Raw genomic sequence first — 16,787 nt, 5'->3', positions numbered from 1 at the left:
AAAAAGCCACGCTGAAGTGCCTAATCTATACAGACACTGCAGAGCTGGGTCCAACTAACGCGCTGCCTCTTCCAGGAAAGAGTTGGGTTTTTTCACATCTGTCAGCACCCATGGGTTTTTTTTTTCCCCTTCTGATCAAGTTAAGTCATTCAAGAAGTGTGAAGGGTACCTTAAGGACCTCTCAGTCAAGCCCACTGATGAAGGAAGCAGCCCCTGTCAGGAGTGACATGCAGGCAAGGATAAATGAATATTTTTTCCTACAATTTGCATGTGAAGATATTCATCAAAATATGGAGTGGGTCAGACTTGTTCCTGGGCAGTTCAGCTCCAACCACAGTGAAATAAGCCTCCAGACATTCAAAGCCTGTAGTTTTGAACTTTGGTCTGTAAATATAGTTACATTTATTACATGTAGTGGTGACTCTGGATAACTGCGACTTGCGTAACCCACCAAAGCCCAGAAGACAACTGATTGAGACCACCTGGGACACTAAGCTGCCAGCTTCACCATGGTGATGGCATCACAGTAGCTCACTGCAAACTGGTATGGAAAGATGTCCTACTGGCAAAAGACAGGAGCACCTATTAATGTGTGGGCACAACAGAAACAACACCCATTTGGCAATACTGTTAAAGCTATGCCAGATATTAAAAAGGATCTCCAAGCTAGATCAACCTGCAACTCAGCAAACAGAGAAGAGAGGCTGCCACTGTCTAATTTTATGCATCAGTGTAGAGACAAGCCCCCAAATCACACCTGTCCCTACCTCTGAATGCAAAGACAGAATGAAAATATATTTGTTTTGGACTTGGGCTCTCATTTTTTAAAGTTACCAAACTACTCATTTAAAAAAAAGTTAGACATGTTTATATTACAGTTCTATTTATGAATACCATGCAGTCCAAATAACTAGTTCCTGATATTAGATACTTTTTTTTTTTTTTTTTTTAAATGTTCTATGCATTTTATTTGAATGCTCAAGCACCAGTGTCAGAGCTTCTCTCTATCTCCAGGGGGAAGAATTACTGTATTTACTTGACTGCAAGATGACCTTGAATATATTAAAATCCCCAATAGTTAGATTCTATAAATTTATACTTTTTTTTCATTTATTATAATTTTCCAGGTATAGAATTTAAGTATTGGAGGGTTGTCCTGAATCCCTTCCTGCCTCCCAATGCTACAGCTTATAATGCCAGAAATTTACAGTGAATCTAAGAATTAATTAGGATCATTAACATTGTTTTCAGAAATATTTATTTAATATTTGACAAAAATTCAGTCTTCAAGATCATCAGTTAGCAAATAATTGTTCAACTGCCCTAATTTTGGATGAGCAAAACAGATTTATGACATTCTATAGGATAATTTCAAGCAGCACAGCCTACCAGGAACACTGCTTACCCCAGGACCAAAGCCCACGGGAACTGAAAGCAAACCCTTCTCTGCAGCATGTCCTCTGTTCTTAGAGTGACCATAAGTCCTGGTTGGCCATGACAGTCCTGGATTTCATAAACTGTCCCCGCCAACTAGTGAAGATGGAAACAAAAAAAAAAGTCACAGACTGGCACCACCCTGGCTGCACTGGCTGGAGGCAGGGGACAGGCTGGGCCCTGCTCTTCCTTCCTAGGGTAAAGACTGGCTGAGGGAAGGGGTGGCAGAAGGGGGAAGCAGCACATGCCAGGGTCCCAGATTTCCATAAAAATATTTGGTGTGGGGTACAAGACCAAAAACAAAAGCATAAGTTGTGTCAAAACTTGCATTTTACAATTTTGCTGTTCTCTGGTCAGAAGAGAGCTGGGAGCTCAATCTGCAGCTGAAAAAACTTACAACTGAAAGGTTTTGTCAAGAAAGTAGCCTCCATAATACATTACTTGAAGATGACGAGTGATTCTGATGAACGACACACTTTTAAAGTTCCACCAAGATCTACTCTACCCAAATGTGGCCATTTTTAAAAGACATTTAAAAATACTGTCACTTTTTTTTTTTTAAGTAACTGTAGAACCTGTAATCACTGGCACCAACCTTGTTTTAGTCTGCTTTGACCACAATGCTGCATGATGCATATGCTATTTGTCCAATATCCTTGAAGCTGTGGGAAGTCCACCCAGAAACTATAACGTTGAACACATAAATTCCCAATGTATTTGACTGACATTCAAAACATATATTATTCCTTGGAGTGTAGCTTCAGCCAGCTAGATTTTTTTTTTTTTTAAACTACACTAGGCTAAACTACACTAGGCCAGGAAAGCACATTAGTACCTTCATAACTAGTACTATATTTGACTGGCCTTTCCTTGCAGGGCATTTGCACTTTTAAATCTGCACTCAAGCAAAGCTTACAGATGGGAGAATTCACTTCATCAGTTAACATACTTAGAATCCACTCTAACACCCTCTCCTTCCCCCTTGCCAACTCTAACAGATAATATACAGATCAGAAGTCCAGAAACTACCAATGTCTATTTCAAATGCTGATTACCTGCCACACACACACACGGAATGACAGGCTTTGGGTGCTGACACATGTAACATTCAAACCATTCCAACAGTGTCACAGATTATGAACCAGTTCACAACTGTCCCTGGACAGAAGTGTCCACACTGCTAAGGGTTCCAAATAGAACCCCCTTCTTTTAGGGATTGATTTGCTCCCAAAACACCACCAGGGGGTAGTAAATTTCTCATACCATCAAGGCTTCCACAAGTCAGTGACTACAAGAAGCTCCCCAAGATTTTTCTAGAAGGGAAGACAGACCCAGTTTTGAGCAGTGGGTTGAAGTGGAGAGGTTGGCAGATGCTGGTGGGAGGCTGTGTAAACCCCTGCTTGGGGCTCCTAAGGGGCTGGATTGTCTGCTGACCAGCTCAAAAATAGTACTCATTTTTCCCAGTGTGCTCTTGAAATATTCCAGGAAGTTTAAACCAGTCTGAAGTGGCCTGTACATCCAAACTCTTGCAGTTTGAAGTGCAGTTAGGATGTTGTAAGTGTTATGTCTGTCCATACCCTTTGATTCTGCCTATGCCATTGCTATCTGTAAAGAAATGTATGGTCTGGATTGATGAAATTTACTTACTATCCAAAGCACAAAGTTGCTGAAAATTTATCCAGAATCCCAAATGTATTGATATGCAAGCCCAAGACAAAAAAAAACAAACTAGTTTAGTCTTTCTTACCAGTTTTCTTAAACACCAGATTTTGCTAAAAATCCTTCCTTTCATCTCCACTCTACCGGCTGCCTGTCCCAATGCAGAGCCGTAATTTACATGTGCTCTTCCAAAAAAAAAGTATTCTGGTATCTGGCTTTTATTTATAAGTAGCACTAAAGGAGGCAGGTAGTTTTCTTTTTCAGCTTTTGGTCCCATACAATGTCTACATCCAGCATGGAGGTTAAGTCAGGTCAAATATCAGCAGCAACTTGATCTTGAAGGGGAAATATTCAGTATACAATTATTAAGTTTCAACTGAAAACATTATGCTGCTTTTAGCAAAAATTTAAGTTCCAGGCTTGTCCCTGAATAAGACAGCATAAAACAAAACTTTCTAACCCAACAGAGAAGGAGAGAACGCTGTCTCGTTTTAGGCTTGCCAGGTTAAAGTGTTCCTCTAAATAAATTTTGCTAAAGCAATCCCTCGTTCAGAAACTAGTAGTTATACGTCACATAAAATTGCCAGTATTGCCACGTACGCATTACGTTCACCACATTGCTGCAGGCATGTTCTATATATTCTATCCCTACATTCACGTCTAGTTACAAGTCTATTAGCCCAAATCGTATACAACTCGCTAAAGAAGAAAAAAAAAAAAAGATTCTGTATAAGAATTTGGGACTTGTAATTCCCCTTGTTTAGTAACTTATTCTAAGTAGGAACCTCCTAATGATGCAAGAGAGCTATGTAGACTAATTATGGTCCAAGAAAAGTTAATATAATAAAAGTTATCTACTGCTTATGATACCTTGGTGCCTTTTAAAGGGGGACACAAGAATGACGCTATGTTCCAGAATTATACATACTGCTGAGAAATACACACCCAGCTTTATGGGCAACTATTAAAGTATAGTAATTCAGAAACACTTTATAAAGCAGAGTGTGTGTGTGTGGAAAAAGCAGTTAAGATGTGCCACTACAGATCCAGAGACAAGTTCAAGTTCTGCTCTGGATTTGCAAAGACAGCCACATCAACTCAGCTTTAAAATAAGTAGCTGAAGAGTCATTCATCATGCTGAAGTCAAACCGGCCCCTGAATCTAGCCATTTCCTTGTGTGCTGTTGACTACAACAGTGATTCTCAACCAGGGTACACCCTCAGGTGCAGCACAATATTATCATGTAGATGTGTAAACACATACACATTTTAGAAGACAAAACCAGTGATTTCAAACAGAATTCCAGTATCAAAAACATTCTGGCATGCTGTAGTCATTTTGAGTTCTTTACAACAGACAAATTACTCTTTTCCATAGTCAAAACACAAGCTGGCATTTTCCAAGGATGCCTCAAGTCTAACAAGACTGAAAAGCACTGGACTATAAACCTCTACATCCTAACCATTTCTGCCCAAAATGGCCTACCATACTCAGGGAAACTTTTGGATACTATAAATTTATGTTAACGGACACAGCTTCTCGTATCTCATTTTTGGATAATTATTTATTTAAATATTAAGTTAAAGAACATTATGTTGAGTCTTTCAAATTAGTAAAAAGCTAGGAGCCCTCTGAAAAAAATTCACTACTTCAGAGAATCATGCACTAACAAAAGCACCTGTTTTCTATTTAGATATAACATTTAAACAAACTAAACTGCATTAAAAAAGTACTTGTGGGGTTTTGAAAGTGTTAGAAACAAGTTATATCATGAATTTTATTCTCTGTCAATTGTTATTCTTTAAATCTACACTTCAAAGTACAGTTTCTATTAAAACATGCTACTGGAAAAAAGATTAAAATTTATTTATTTTTACTAAAAAGTACACAGAGTCTTTCTAACAGGGACTTAAATCAATTAGTAATTTACACCTATATTACTCTCTCTCTCAATTCATCTGTTATTTGATTAGTCAGTCATAAGATCAAAAAAAATATCCTGATATAGGCCAAAGCAACTGCTTGATAGTACAAAGTTTATTTTAAAAGTACTACCTCAACTGCTGTGGTTTTGCATCATGTCCTTCATTTTGAACTCTCACCAGTGTAGAATAACTTTTACTTTTGATATCTTAAAAATGTTGGCGTAGCGTCTTCCTTTAGCAATTATTTCAGCCCTATATTTGGAGGGTTATGCTTCTGCTCTTTGTATCAAGGAAAAAGTGCAATGGATCAGAACGTCAGTTACTTGAAAACCTCAGAAGGAAGAAAATGAGATGAGGGGAGATCCAAACACATTCCACATACATCACTATGTCAATCCCTCCATAAAAAGGATCTGTACCCACGTCAGTCAACCTAACCCAAAAATAGACACAAGAAATGGGCATTCCTTCCAATGCACTGCCTATAGCCATATCAGCTTGTGTTCCCATTATAGTATTTTCAGATTACTGGTTTACAAACAGTACAATCTTACAAAAAGATTCAAGCAACTTGAAAAATTAGACTAAAAATGAACTTATTCTACCAGAGACCACTGAAAGAAAAATATATCCAGTGACTACTGGAATTATTTTTTTTAATCTTATCAGTGCAGCTGTGAAGCAGACAAGTGGGAGCATATATCAACAACAGTAAAAGGTGTTCCCTTGTCCCCACAGACAACTGTTCTACCTTTATATCACAAAGCCTCTCACACCAGAAAGAGAGACTGGCATCAAACTAGCATCCTCAGTTACACAGCTGAGCATAACAAATCTTTGGTTTCTCCATTTTCATCTCAGTTACATTCAATATTCTCCAAGTTTCCTAAAACTACAGCAACAAAAAGGTTTCAGTGTATCTGTTGTAAAAGCCATCTTCAACAAGCATGAGTAGGGACCTACCTAATTTGCTAGGGCTGCTTGCCCATTTTGTAGCATGGCAGCCCCTCCCCCCCATGCCTCTGATTGGCCACAGGGCTCCAGTGACTTGGCCCCTCGCCACTGCCTGGCTGCAGAGCCTGATTGGCATCTGGCCTTGCCCCCTGCCACTGATTGGCTGAGAGGTCTGTCCATCATGAAGCTCTGACCATCACTGCCAATTGGTAGAGAGGGGCAGGCGCAGCCCTCCTCCGCACTGAACTGCCGCGGGGCTTGGCAAGTTGTTTCCCACCCCCCCGCCTTGCAGATTTTGCAGGCACTGCCCGGATTTTGCGGGCAATGTTGAATCACAAATTCAGTAGGTCCTTAACTATTAGAAGTTAAAGTTAAACCTGGACAAGAGTAATTTTCTTCATATTGATACAAATCACAAGAATATGCCAACCCAGGATTTGGTTCACAGTTAAGCTACAATATACTTAAACATCAATAAAATATTAAGTTTTAAGATTACACCTATCTTAACTTAAATTCAGTGACTTATGGAGGTTGATATCTGCCCGGAACGAGTTCTGACCTGATAAGCACCGACTCAAAAGAAGCAGCTCACAAACATCTCTCACATAACTCAACACAACTTCTAGATTACAATGTCTATTTGCACCAGACACAGCTAACTTGCAGAGATAAGAACTACCTTAATTTCACTAAACCTCACTAAGACTAGTAAGATGAGAGTTTTTTCCAGTAGTCAGCCAAAAACCAGAACGATATACCCTGGATGAGGCAATTACCTGTAATTTTGTATCCGTAAGCAGCCAACTGTCCAGCCATATATTCTCCATCTGAATTGTTATGAGAGCAACCCCACGTACGTATCCAGATTTTCTGTACACCAGGAATAATGCTGTAGAGTAAACAAAACCAAGGAAAGACTGTTTAAAACATGAAACAAAAACATGATGCCATTTCAGGAACAAAAGGGTTTGGCCATTATACACTGGAAATCATTAATAATCACTGACAACCCCTTTCAAAACATTAAGTAATAACTGCATATACAAACCTCCTACTCAATGTCAATGAGCTGGAGAGAAAAGAAAGCAACAAGTTTCTAATGATGCAATCAAAATGAAATTATAACAACATCAGAATCAAAAACCACATGGGGATGGCAAAGGGAAAGAGACTTAACGTACTGAAGCTGTTTGGAAGCAAAAATCTAAAAGGCAGATCCCAACAATTTTGTGAAGTAATTGGCAGAATGACAACACTAAAGGCAACCCAGGTACACCTGTGAAACGGGTACATCTGAACTGCTAGTTTTTCACTGAACTGCTAGGTTACTGTACCCAGGTGTGAAATTCATTCCACACAATTTACCTCTACTAAGTCATCATTACTAATCCAGACCAAACACTGAGCACTGAGATAAATGCCATATTTTCCTCACATACATGTCCTGGCATACAATGCACACCTTGGTTTTGAAAGGCAGAATGAAGAAAAGGAGTTTTTAGAGTTATGACTGCATACAGCAGAGACAGAGCCTGATCTTCAGATTACGCCTCCCATTCTTGTTTAACAAAAGCTGAAGCCCTAGCTGCTGATGACTGGTTTCCATGGGTAAACCTGTGATTCTGAAAAGAGCTAAATAGTTTTTGGAACTATGAAACAATAGAAGAGAGACCAGAAACAGCTACAAAACAGCAAAATTACCCTAAGAAAGGGAGCCAGATTAGTGGAACATCAAGACCATTAAAAAGGAAAAAATTATCATTAACACCTGTAGAGTGACGAACAATGAGCCGTTAAGTCAGGAGAAAAGTTGAAAAGTTCATACTTGAAAAATATCTGAACCTGCATTCCTCAATTTCCCTAAAAGAAATTCACTGTACAACTGGGACTTAGGGCACTTCAAGCAAAAATCTAAAAGGAATTTGAGAAAAAAAGACCCTGAAAATAAACAGTTATGATTCATGATGGTGAAGCAACTTCAGCATAGCGTTTACTACCAACACCAGCCATAATAATCATGTGTACACCCTTGCCCTTGGATTCAAAGCAACAAACATGATTGTTGTTTAAATACCAGTTCTCTCTTTCATGGCTGATGGGCTATGCCTGTTGTGGTGTAAGGATGCCCAGAAACCAGGTCTTCCCGTGAAGAAAATCTTTAAATGAGCAAATCCACTAGCTGACTAGGCTAAGAAAAGCCTTGTTCATCTACATTAAGTTTGTTTTCCTAGCTGATTTTTGCATAGCATATCTGACACATATTGCCCCTTTACCTGATTTCATATACTACACATTGCAACAAAAGCGGCAAGACAGAACACAGAAAAGAAAGAGATAGCATCACAGATGCTGAACACTTCATTATCAACTTGTTTTAACGTAAATCATTCTGCTATTAAGAGTTTGGGAACAGCTTTTGGGGTTAAGTTTTCTTTAAAATGATAAAAGCATTAGGCTTTCAGAAGAAAAGCAGTACCAAAGAATGCTAGCAATGAACTGCTCATAAAAAAAATATTTCATTATCCACTTTACTTACAAATTTAGCCATTAATTTAGATAGGGGTGCACTGATAGAGATTTTGGGGGCTGATACCAAACGTTGATTTTTAAGGAGGCATATCAGCCAATATCAATCCGATTTCCGATACAGCCAAGTTCAGCCAGTAAGTCTGTTCTGGTTGAAGGGGCAGGGGAGACAAGGGGTGGGGGAGACAGCTCAATGCTCCCTGCAGTGAGGGAGGAAGTGGAGCTGGGTTAGGTGCTGTCCTGCCAAGGCGGGGCAGGCACAGGGTGGCTGTGCACATGCATGAGCTTTTTGTGGGCCAAATTAGTTGGCCACTTCAGGCCAATTTCCAATACAGTCAATTTTCTTTATAAATTGGTGCCAATCCAACATCAGACTGATGTATCAGTGCACCTCTAAACTTAGATAATGATGCCTCATGGCAAGGCCTTTTTAAAAGGTCTTGCAAACCACCAGAAATACTGACACTTAGTAGTTAAGGAAATTAGAAGCAAACAAACTTATTTCTGTTATTGGGTTTATCAACACATGTGACAGGCTTACTTGAAGCTTACACCTTTAACATTAAAAAAAAAAAAAAATCACATTTCTATAAAACTATTTTATCTAGTCTTATGAAAGTATTTGTATTCATGTGTTTTTTGCATTTGACAAAATTGGGTATAGTCAATCAGTTATTTTACACACGGTAATAGGAAACAAAACAAAAAAAAAACTGAAAAACCACATATAAATACAAAAGTTGAGAGGGACGAAAGGATAGATGCAGTATGCTGAAGTACTTCAGTATTCTTTAAAACAAGTTTGCATTCAAGGAACAAACTCATTTTTATCCTTTCTTTTCTCACTTAGCAGATGATACATCAATTCAGCAGCTTCATGCTGTTAAGAAAACTAATACTCTAAAAATTTGTGTTACCCAATATTGATATTTCACCACTTTATTTAGTCAGTTATGTACATTAATAATTACTCTGCGACAATCAAGTGTAAACTGTTACCACTCTAAAATTTCAACTTCTTCACCTCCAGATTCCTCAAAGAGGGACCTAAGGGTCAGATTTTTCAAGGAGCTCAGATCCCAGTCAAATGCCAAAGTAGCAGAATTATTCAGTATCAAGTACTTCTCTGAAGATAATAGGAAATGCTGGGTGTAAAATCTGGTTCACGTATCTTAATGGGAAAAAAACTGGCCACAACAATGAATTGTAAGGTTTTTTTTAAACTTGCCTCTACCCTAAATTATGCATTACCAAAAACCTAAATGCAGCTGAAAAACAAGTGAAGAATGACAATGCATCTTATTAAAAAAACAAAACAAAACAAACACATTAGCAATGCATGTTGGGAATTTTCTTTAGAAGAAAACACTTACCTGTCGCTTGGGGGATCGTCATCTGCCTGAACATTCTTTTGCGAGTTGCGTTTTCTCACTTTAGGAACAACACTTTTTCTTACAAACTGTCGGTCATGTGGTTTCAGATCTTCTGCTGACACAATATCTTCAATGTCTTCAAGCAGCGAATCACAGGCAGCAGGCATCTTTGAGAAGTCTTGAAAGAAAATCAGAAGCGACAGCTTACATTGAGAAAAAGCTCAAATGGGATCTCAGATAATCGCACTAAAAGTGCAAATGTGTTTCTAGATGTATATCATAGACTATTATGTATGCATGTAGTGAGACCTCAAACTCCACTACTGCATAAAGGCATTAATAAGCTCAGGGGTTTGATCCTACAAGCTCTTGTAGAAGAAAGGAAACACTCAAATGCATAAGAGAGTAAAGAACCGGACCTGAAGTTTACTAGGATCTGAACGTGGAATCTGGCTAATAGAAATGATTTTCACTGGGAAATAAATTACTATAAAATGATGAAAACGAATTCCAACAGCAGAAGGAGCAGGTGCAAGAACTTTCACATGATGTTTTTTTTCTTTTCCTGCATATAACTTCAAAATGAGTTTATATCACTCGTGTAAAGTCGGATTTTCAAAACCAAAGTAAGTTGCCTTTGAATGTTAACAAGTATATAGCTTCCTTTAAATGATTTGGCAACCTTGGGCTTCCCAGTGTCAGCCACAGGGAATAGTTATGAAGTTATCTAATTCAGAAGTGCCAAACTACACTGTTCATTATGAAGAGCAAAACAAAAGTGGCTTCTCAAAAATTCTCTCACATGCTTGCAGTTCACTGAGCTTACTATAGTAAAGTCATTGTTGCGTTCTTTACATGCTTATCTTGATTACAACATTTTATCCTTAACAATAACTGTTTTACCATTTTGTAAGCCTGTCACACAGACGGGAATGCTTAGCCTTCATTTTTGCAAACACTCATGTTTTATGTGAGCTTCTGTAGGTTCCGTCATAATCTGCTATAACACTTCAACCTGAACTAAGTTTGGCTTGTTTCAAACATACATACTAAATCTTCCAAGGGCGGCAATCGGTGATCTTGTTTTAAACCAAGCCAGTATAAGGATACATAAACCTCCAGAAACCATTCATAAACTAAACAGCTATGATTTAAAAAATGTATCCAGAAAGATCAGTAAATGTAGAAGAGCTGACTAGTAGCAAGAACACTTGCTCAAGACCTGCAAGTGAAAATTTAAACCCCTTTCCACCTCCAATATCCATACACCCAACAGCTACAACAGCACTTCAGTAACACAATAGCTCAATGCCATTTAAATCTAGAGTTGGTAAGATATTTAGATGGAGAAGTCAGTTATTTCAGGATAACAGATAATGGCACTTAAGAACCTTTCAGTTGTTTCACCATCTCTCAGCATTAAGTTTTAGTTTAAAAAACAAAAATGGCTAAGTGATCTGACCCCCGCTGACATCCTGCTCCTTGGGCAGGGAGCTGGACCCAATGATCTTGCAAGGTCCCTTCCAGCCCTAATGTCTATGAAATCTATGAAAGAGATCAAGTACCTCTGTTAAACATAAGGTATTTATCTGGGCAAAAGCTGGCAACCCAGAGTAAAGGATGAAGTGGATTTCTTCATCCATGTAGATGGCAATGCAAGCAGAGATGACGATGTTCCAGTTTCAACCTCCAACTTCCTAGAGCATTTTTTATTTAAACATTGAACTGTTACACAATTAAGCAAAGGGCTGGCATTTCCATTTCAAGCTCACTTACTCCAAGCTACACCCGGATGGAATGTGGCTCAGAATTTTTAATCCTGAAGATGCAGCTACTTCCACTCTCCATTTCCCTCACCCCTGTATACTAAAAATCATTCTTACCACAGTTATAAAAAACCCTTTCCTTAAATCAGACCAGCTGCATGGTGGCATTCCACAAAGAGCTGAATTATCCCAGTGGAACAATCAGTGTATTAGCAACAAAGCACTTACACACACTGCAGCTGGCCCACACGCCCCTCCTCCCTCATCCTGGCACTCCAGAAATTCTCCGCCCCCCACCCCCAGCAAAAAATCTTACTGCTCATATTGCAGCTGATAGTAGACAATTTATAGAAAATTACGGTTAAAAAATTAAGGTCATCTAGTCAACGCCCTGCTCAAAGCAGGACCACCCCAACTAGATCATCCCAGCGAAGGCTTTGTCTATCCAGGTCTTAAAAACCTCCAAGGATGGAGATTCCACCACCTCTCTGGGTAACCTGTTCCTGTGCTTTACTACCCTCATTGTGAGGAAGTTTTTCCTAACATCTAACCTAAACTTCCTTTGCTGCAACTTGAGACCGTTGCTCCTTGTTCTGTCCTCTACCACCACCAAGAACAATCTACCTGCATCTTCTTCATAACCACCCTTCAGGTAGCTAAAGGCTGCTAGTTAAATCCCCCCTCAGTCTTCTCTTCTCCAGACTAAAACCCAGTTCCCTCACCCTCTCCTCACACATCTTGTGCCCAGCCCCCTCACTTTTTTAGTTGCCCTCCACGAGACTCTCTCCAATTTGTCCACATCCTTTCTGTAGTGCGGGCACAAAACTGGACACAGTACTCCAGACCTGGCCTCACCCCTCAATCAGCTGGCAACATTCCTACTAATGAAGCCCAGTATGCTGTTAGCAGTCCTCACAACAAGGGCACACTGTTGGCTCATATTCAGCTTATTGTCCACTGTAACCCCCAGGTCCTTTTATGCAGAGCTGCCGCTTAGCCAGTCAGTCCCCAGCCGGTAGTAGTACATAAGACTGTTCCATCCTAAGTACAGGATGAAGATATTGAAGAAAACTGTGCCAAGACCAACCCCTGGGACATTACTACATACCAGCTGCCAACTAGACATCAAGCCAGTGACTACTACCCTCCGAGCCCAATGATCCAGACAGTTCTCTTTGCACCTTATAGTCCATTCATGCAACACATACTTCTTTAGCTTCCTTGCAAGAATCGGTGACAATATCAAAAGCCTTGCTAAAGTCCAGGTATATCACCCATCCTGCCCTCCCCCGCATCCACAGAGCCAGTCATCTCGTCATAGAAAGCAATTAGGTTGGTCAGGCAGAACTTGCCCCTCGTGAATTTATGCTGACTGTGCCTAATCACCTTCTCCTCCTCCACTTAAAAATGGATTCCTTGAGGGCCTGCTCCATGATCTTTCCAGGGATTGAGGTGAGGCTGACCAGTTTGCAGTTCCCTGCATCTTCCAACTTCCTTTTCTTAAGAGATGGGCACAATATTTGCCTTTTTCCACTCATCTGGGACCTCTCCCAATTTCCACGAGTTTTCAAAGATAATGGCCAATGGCCCTGCAATCACAGCAGCCAACTCCCTCAGGTGCACCACGTCCAGTCCCGCAGACTTGTATACATCCAGATTTACTAAACAGTCCCATAACTGTTCTTGTGCCACTACCAGCTGCTCAGCTCCTCCGCAAACTGTGTGCCCAGTGCAGTAGTCTAGGAGCTGACTTTGCCTGTGAAGACTGAGGTATAAAAGGCATTGAGGTCATCAGCTTTCTCTGTATCATCTGTCACTAAGTTGCCTCCCCATTTAGTAAGGGAGCCACACTTCCCCTGACCTTGCTCTTGTTGACATACTTGTAGAAACCCTTCGCGTTATCCTTCCCGTCCCTTGCTAGCTACAACTGCAACTGCGCTTTGGCCTTCTTGATTTCCTCCCTGCATCCCCAAGCAATAATCTTATACTCCTTCCTAATCACGTGTCCAGGTTTCCACTTCAGTGAGCTAAAACACAAAACGGAAGCTTGCAAGAAGTGTTCACTCTAAGCCAAGCTGGTCTTCTGCCATACTTGCCAGTCTTGCTGCATATTGGGATAGTTTGTTCCTGCACTCTCAGTAAGGATTCATCAAAATACAGCTGGCTCTCCTGGACTCTTATCCCCCTCAGACTGGCCTCCCAGTGGATCCTGCCCATCAGTTCCCTCAGCGAGTCAAACTTTTCTGAAGTCCAGGGTCCTTACCCTTATATCTCCTTTCCTCAGGATTGAGTTCCTCATGAACTCAATCATCTTGCAGTTGCTGCTGCCCAAGTTGTCATCCACTACTACATTCCCCACCAAATCTTCCATTTGTGAACAGCAGGTCAAGAACAGCACAGCCCCTAGTTGGCTTCTCCAACACTTGCACCAGGAAGTTGTCCCCATTATTTTCCAAAAGCTTCCTGGATTGCCTGTGCACTGCTGTATTACACCCAAACAGATGTCAGGGTGATTGACATCCCCCATGAGAACCAGGGCCTGTGATCTGGAAACTTCTGCTGGCTGCTTAGTAAAAGCCTCATCCACCTCATCCCCCTGGTCTGGCAGTCTGTAGCAGACACGCACCATGACATTACCCTTACTCTCCCCTCTGACCCTAACACAGAGACTTTTAAACAGGCCTAATTCCAGTTTCATTCTAGAGCAATCAGACAGCTCTTTTCAATATAAAGCACTCACAGAAGGATGATAATAGATAGCAGCTGGAAGTGGCCTTAGAACCTCTCCACTATACATTTCTTATGTTCAAGAATTCAAAATTCACTTCATTTCTACTGGTAGAAATATGGACAGGTTTTCCCTTCAATATAAACAAATATTATACAATACTTAGTGCTATGGCAAGTGCCTCTATATACAGCAGGTATGTTTTAAGTTAACTGCCATATTTTTTTCACTTTATAAAAAAATATTCAATACATCATACAATAATAACCTATACAGAATTCAGCTGCTCCTAAATGAGATAAATTAAAAATCCAGTAAATCTCCAATCCTGGGAACCATGGTTTTTGTAATGCAATGTCGCATACAAATTATTTATTCCAGCAGCACAAACCTAAACTGCTCAAATTAAGATGCAGCCCTTACTCCAAGAGCTTTCACTTTTCATTTGTGCTCAACAACATGGAAAGTCAAATAAACCAATTTCAAAACAAAATAAGGAGCCTTATTTACTATTAAGAATGTCAAAAATGGGCCAAGAGTAAAAACTATTCCTTAGATAATGCTGTACGTAAGATGACTACAGTTCAGCAATATGTGCAATAATGGGGTATACAGCAGGTACCATCTAATATGTGGCTTAAAGATGAAGTTGGAACCAAACCATTACATGTTCTTTTCTCTAGATGGGACTGTACAAGTCAACAATATTTAAAAATAAAATGCATTCATAGAGAAATTTTGCAACCCTAGTGGCCAACATCCCTCTATATAAAAGCAACAACATGGACATGAAAAGTACTATAAACTAGAGGTGCACGGATACATGGGTCCCATAGCAGCTTGGCACCGGTATAAGGAAAATTGACTGCAATGGCTTTTTTTTGGCTGATGACCAATAATGCCCCTGATGAATGCCCTGTGCATGAGCAGCTGCAGTGCAGCACAGACAGCCAGGAGCTTGGCCCAACAGTGTGAAAAACAGCTGGGTCCAGATGGCAAGTCTGTTATGGGGCTGGAGAAGGGGTGGAACAGGACAAGACAGATCAAAGCCCCAATGGTTAGGGAAGGAGTGGGGCTGGGGCAGGTGCTGCATAACCAAGGCGAAGCAGGAGATGGAGTCACGAGCAGCTCATCCAGGGTATGCAGAACAGCCACTCCTGCCAGTATGCGCACCCCCAGGGAGACATGTGTCCCCAGACCGCTGCACAGGGCAGGGCAGGCTGCTGCTGCAGGCTGGGTCTGTGGCAGCACCAGGCTATTCCCAGCAGGGGTTGGGCCAGGGTGGCACTGACTGGGAGAGGGCTACGGTGGGGGGGGGGGGGTTACAGTGATTATTAGGGTGGCTGCAGCCCCCCTCTATAGCCCTGCTCCCAGCGCTGCTGCTACCCACCCCAAGCACAGCTTGGCCCAGGCTGACACCAGGAAGAACTCGGCGCCACCCTGACCCCGGCCCACAGTGGCAGCCCATCCTCACCCAGTGCACAGATCCAGGGGTACATGCCCCCCATACCCTCCCAGGGTGCATGCAGTAGTGGAAGGCTGGGGTGGAGTGGGGCATGGAGTGGCTTTCCCCTTCCTCACTGGAGGGGGCCTCAATCTGCCCTTCCCGCGCCCCTTCCCCCACAACAGACTTACCAGCTGGATGCCACTCTCCATGCTGCCCAGTTGTATATCAGAATCAGATCAGTATCAGCCCAAAAATTCTCTATCAGTGCACTCCTACTATAAACAATTAATGCAACACATCCTTTAGCAAATTGGGCTAAATTTTTGGGCTACTGAATCTGCCTAGGTACAGACAAAAATCAAGATGATAATAGCATTGCTTGGCATCTCTGTTTTGGTATTCTCAGTATTTCCCATGTGATGAAAAGGTGTCTTTATTTCAAGGCAAGTTCTTCTGATGCTTAAAATATGACACTTAAGTGAGGCTAGTCACTAGCTGCATGTAAGATACCAGCAGAGATCCCTAAATACTGACATTCCCAGAACAGAAGTTCTCTCCAGCCATGTACCATCAAATCCTTGGGTGACTGCAGATGTTAAAAAGTCAAAAAAAACCAAACAAAAAACAACACCCCCCCCCAAAAAAGCCGTCCCACAAAACCATGCTTTACTTTAAAATCAGCATGTTCCCACACCAAGCCTCACACATGCCCAGAAGAGGCAGTGCATTACTTCAACCTAGCTCATCTGCTGCCTGTAAAAATAAGACACTTTAAGAGGGCTTTTTTGGCACTGTTATCTAATAGCTGATTGAATCAGCTTTAGCTAAAAGTGCCAAATAGCCCAGCCGAAGCTCCTGATTTTTAAAGAAGATGCAGACCCAAGTTGCAGTAACTTGCTGTTTCTTCTGATAAAACACATTTTTTCTTTGGGCAGAGGTAGGCAGAGGGGGGGTGGGCTAGGTTTTTGTTTT

At 41.0% G+C, this 16,787-nt stretch overlaps 1 protein-coding gene across 3 annotated transcripts in view; it reads right to left on the bottom strand.

Moving 5' to 3' along the window:
* CDKAL1 (CDK5 regulatory subunit associated protein 1 like 1) overlaps positions 1–16,787 on the bottom strand; it is an 877,582-nt gene that overhangs the window by 850,403 nt on the left and 10,392 nt on the right. For all 3 annotated transcript variants that reach the window (XM_019523432.1, XM_019523416.1, XM_019523423.1), the window contains 2 exons: positions 9,875–10,052; positions 6,752–6,864 (listed from right to left, as the gene is read on the bottom strand). In XM_019523432.1, coding sequence (XP_019378977.1) covers positions 6,752–6,864; positions 9,875–10,041 — 280 coding nt within the window. In that variant the 5' untranslated portion in view covers positions 10,042–10,052. The remainder of the gene's footprint in view (positions 1–6,751; positions 6,865–9,874; positions 10,053–16,787) is intronic.

The sequence above is a fragment of the Gavialis gangeticus genome, unplaced genomic scaffold (genome assembly GCF_001723915.1).
Source record: "Gavialis gangeticus isolate Ggan-Ray unplaced genomic scaffold, GavGan_comp1, whole genome shotgun sequence".
Lineage (NCBI taxonomy): Eukaryota > Metazoa > Chordata > Crocodylia > Gavialidae > Gavialis > Gavialis gangeticus.
This window is presented reverse-complemented; position numbering and strand designations above follow the sequence as displayed.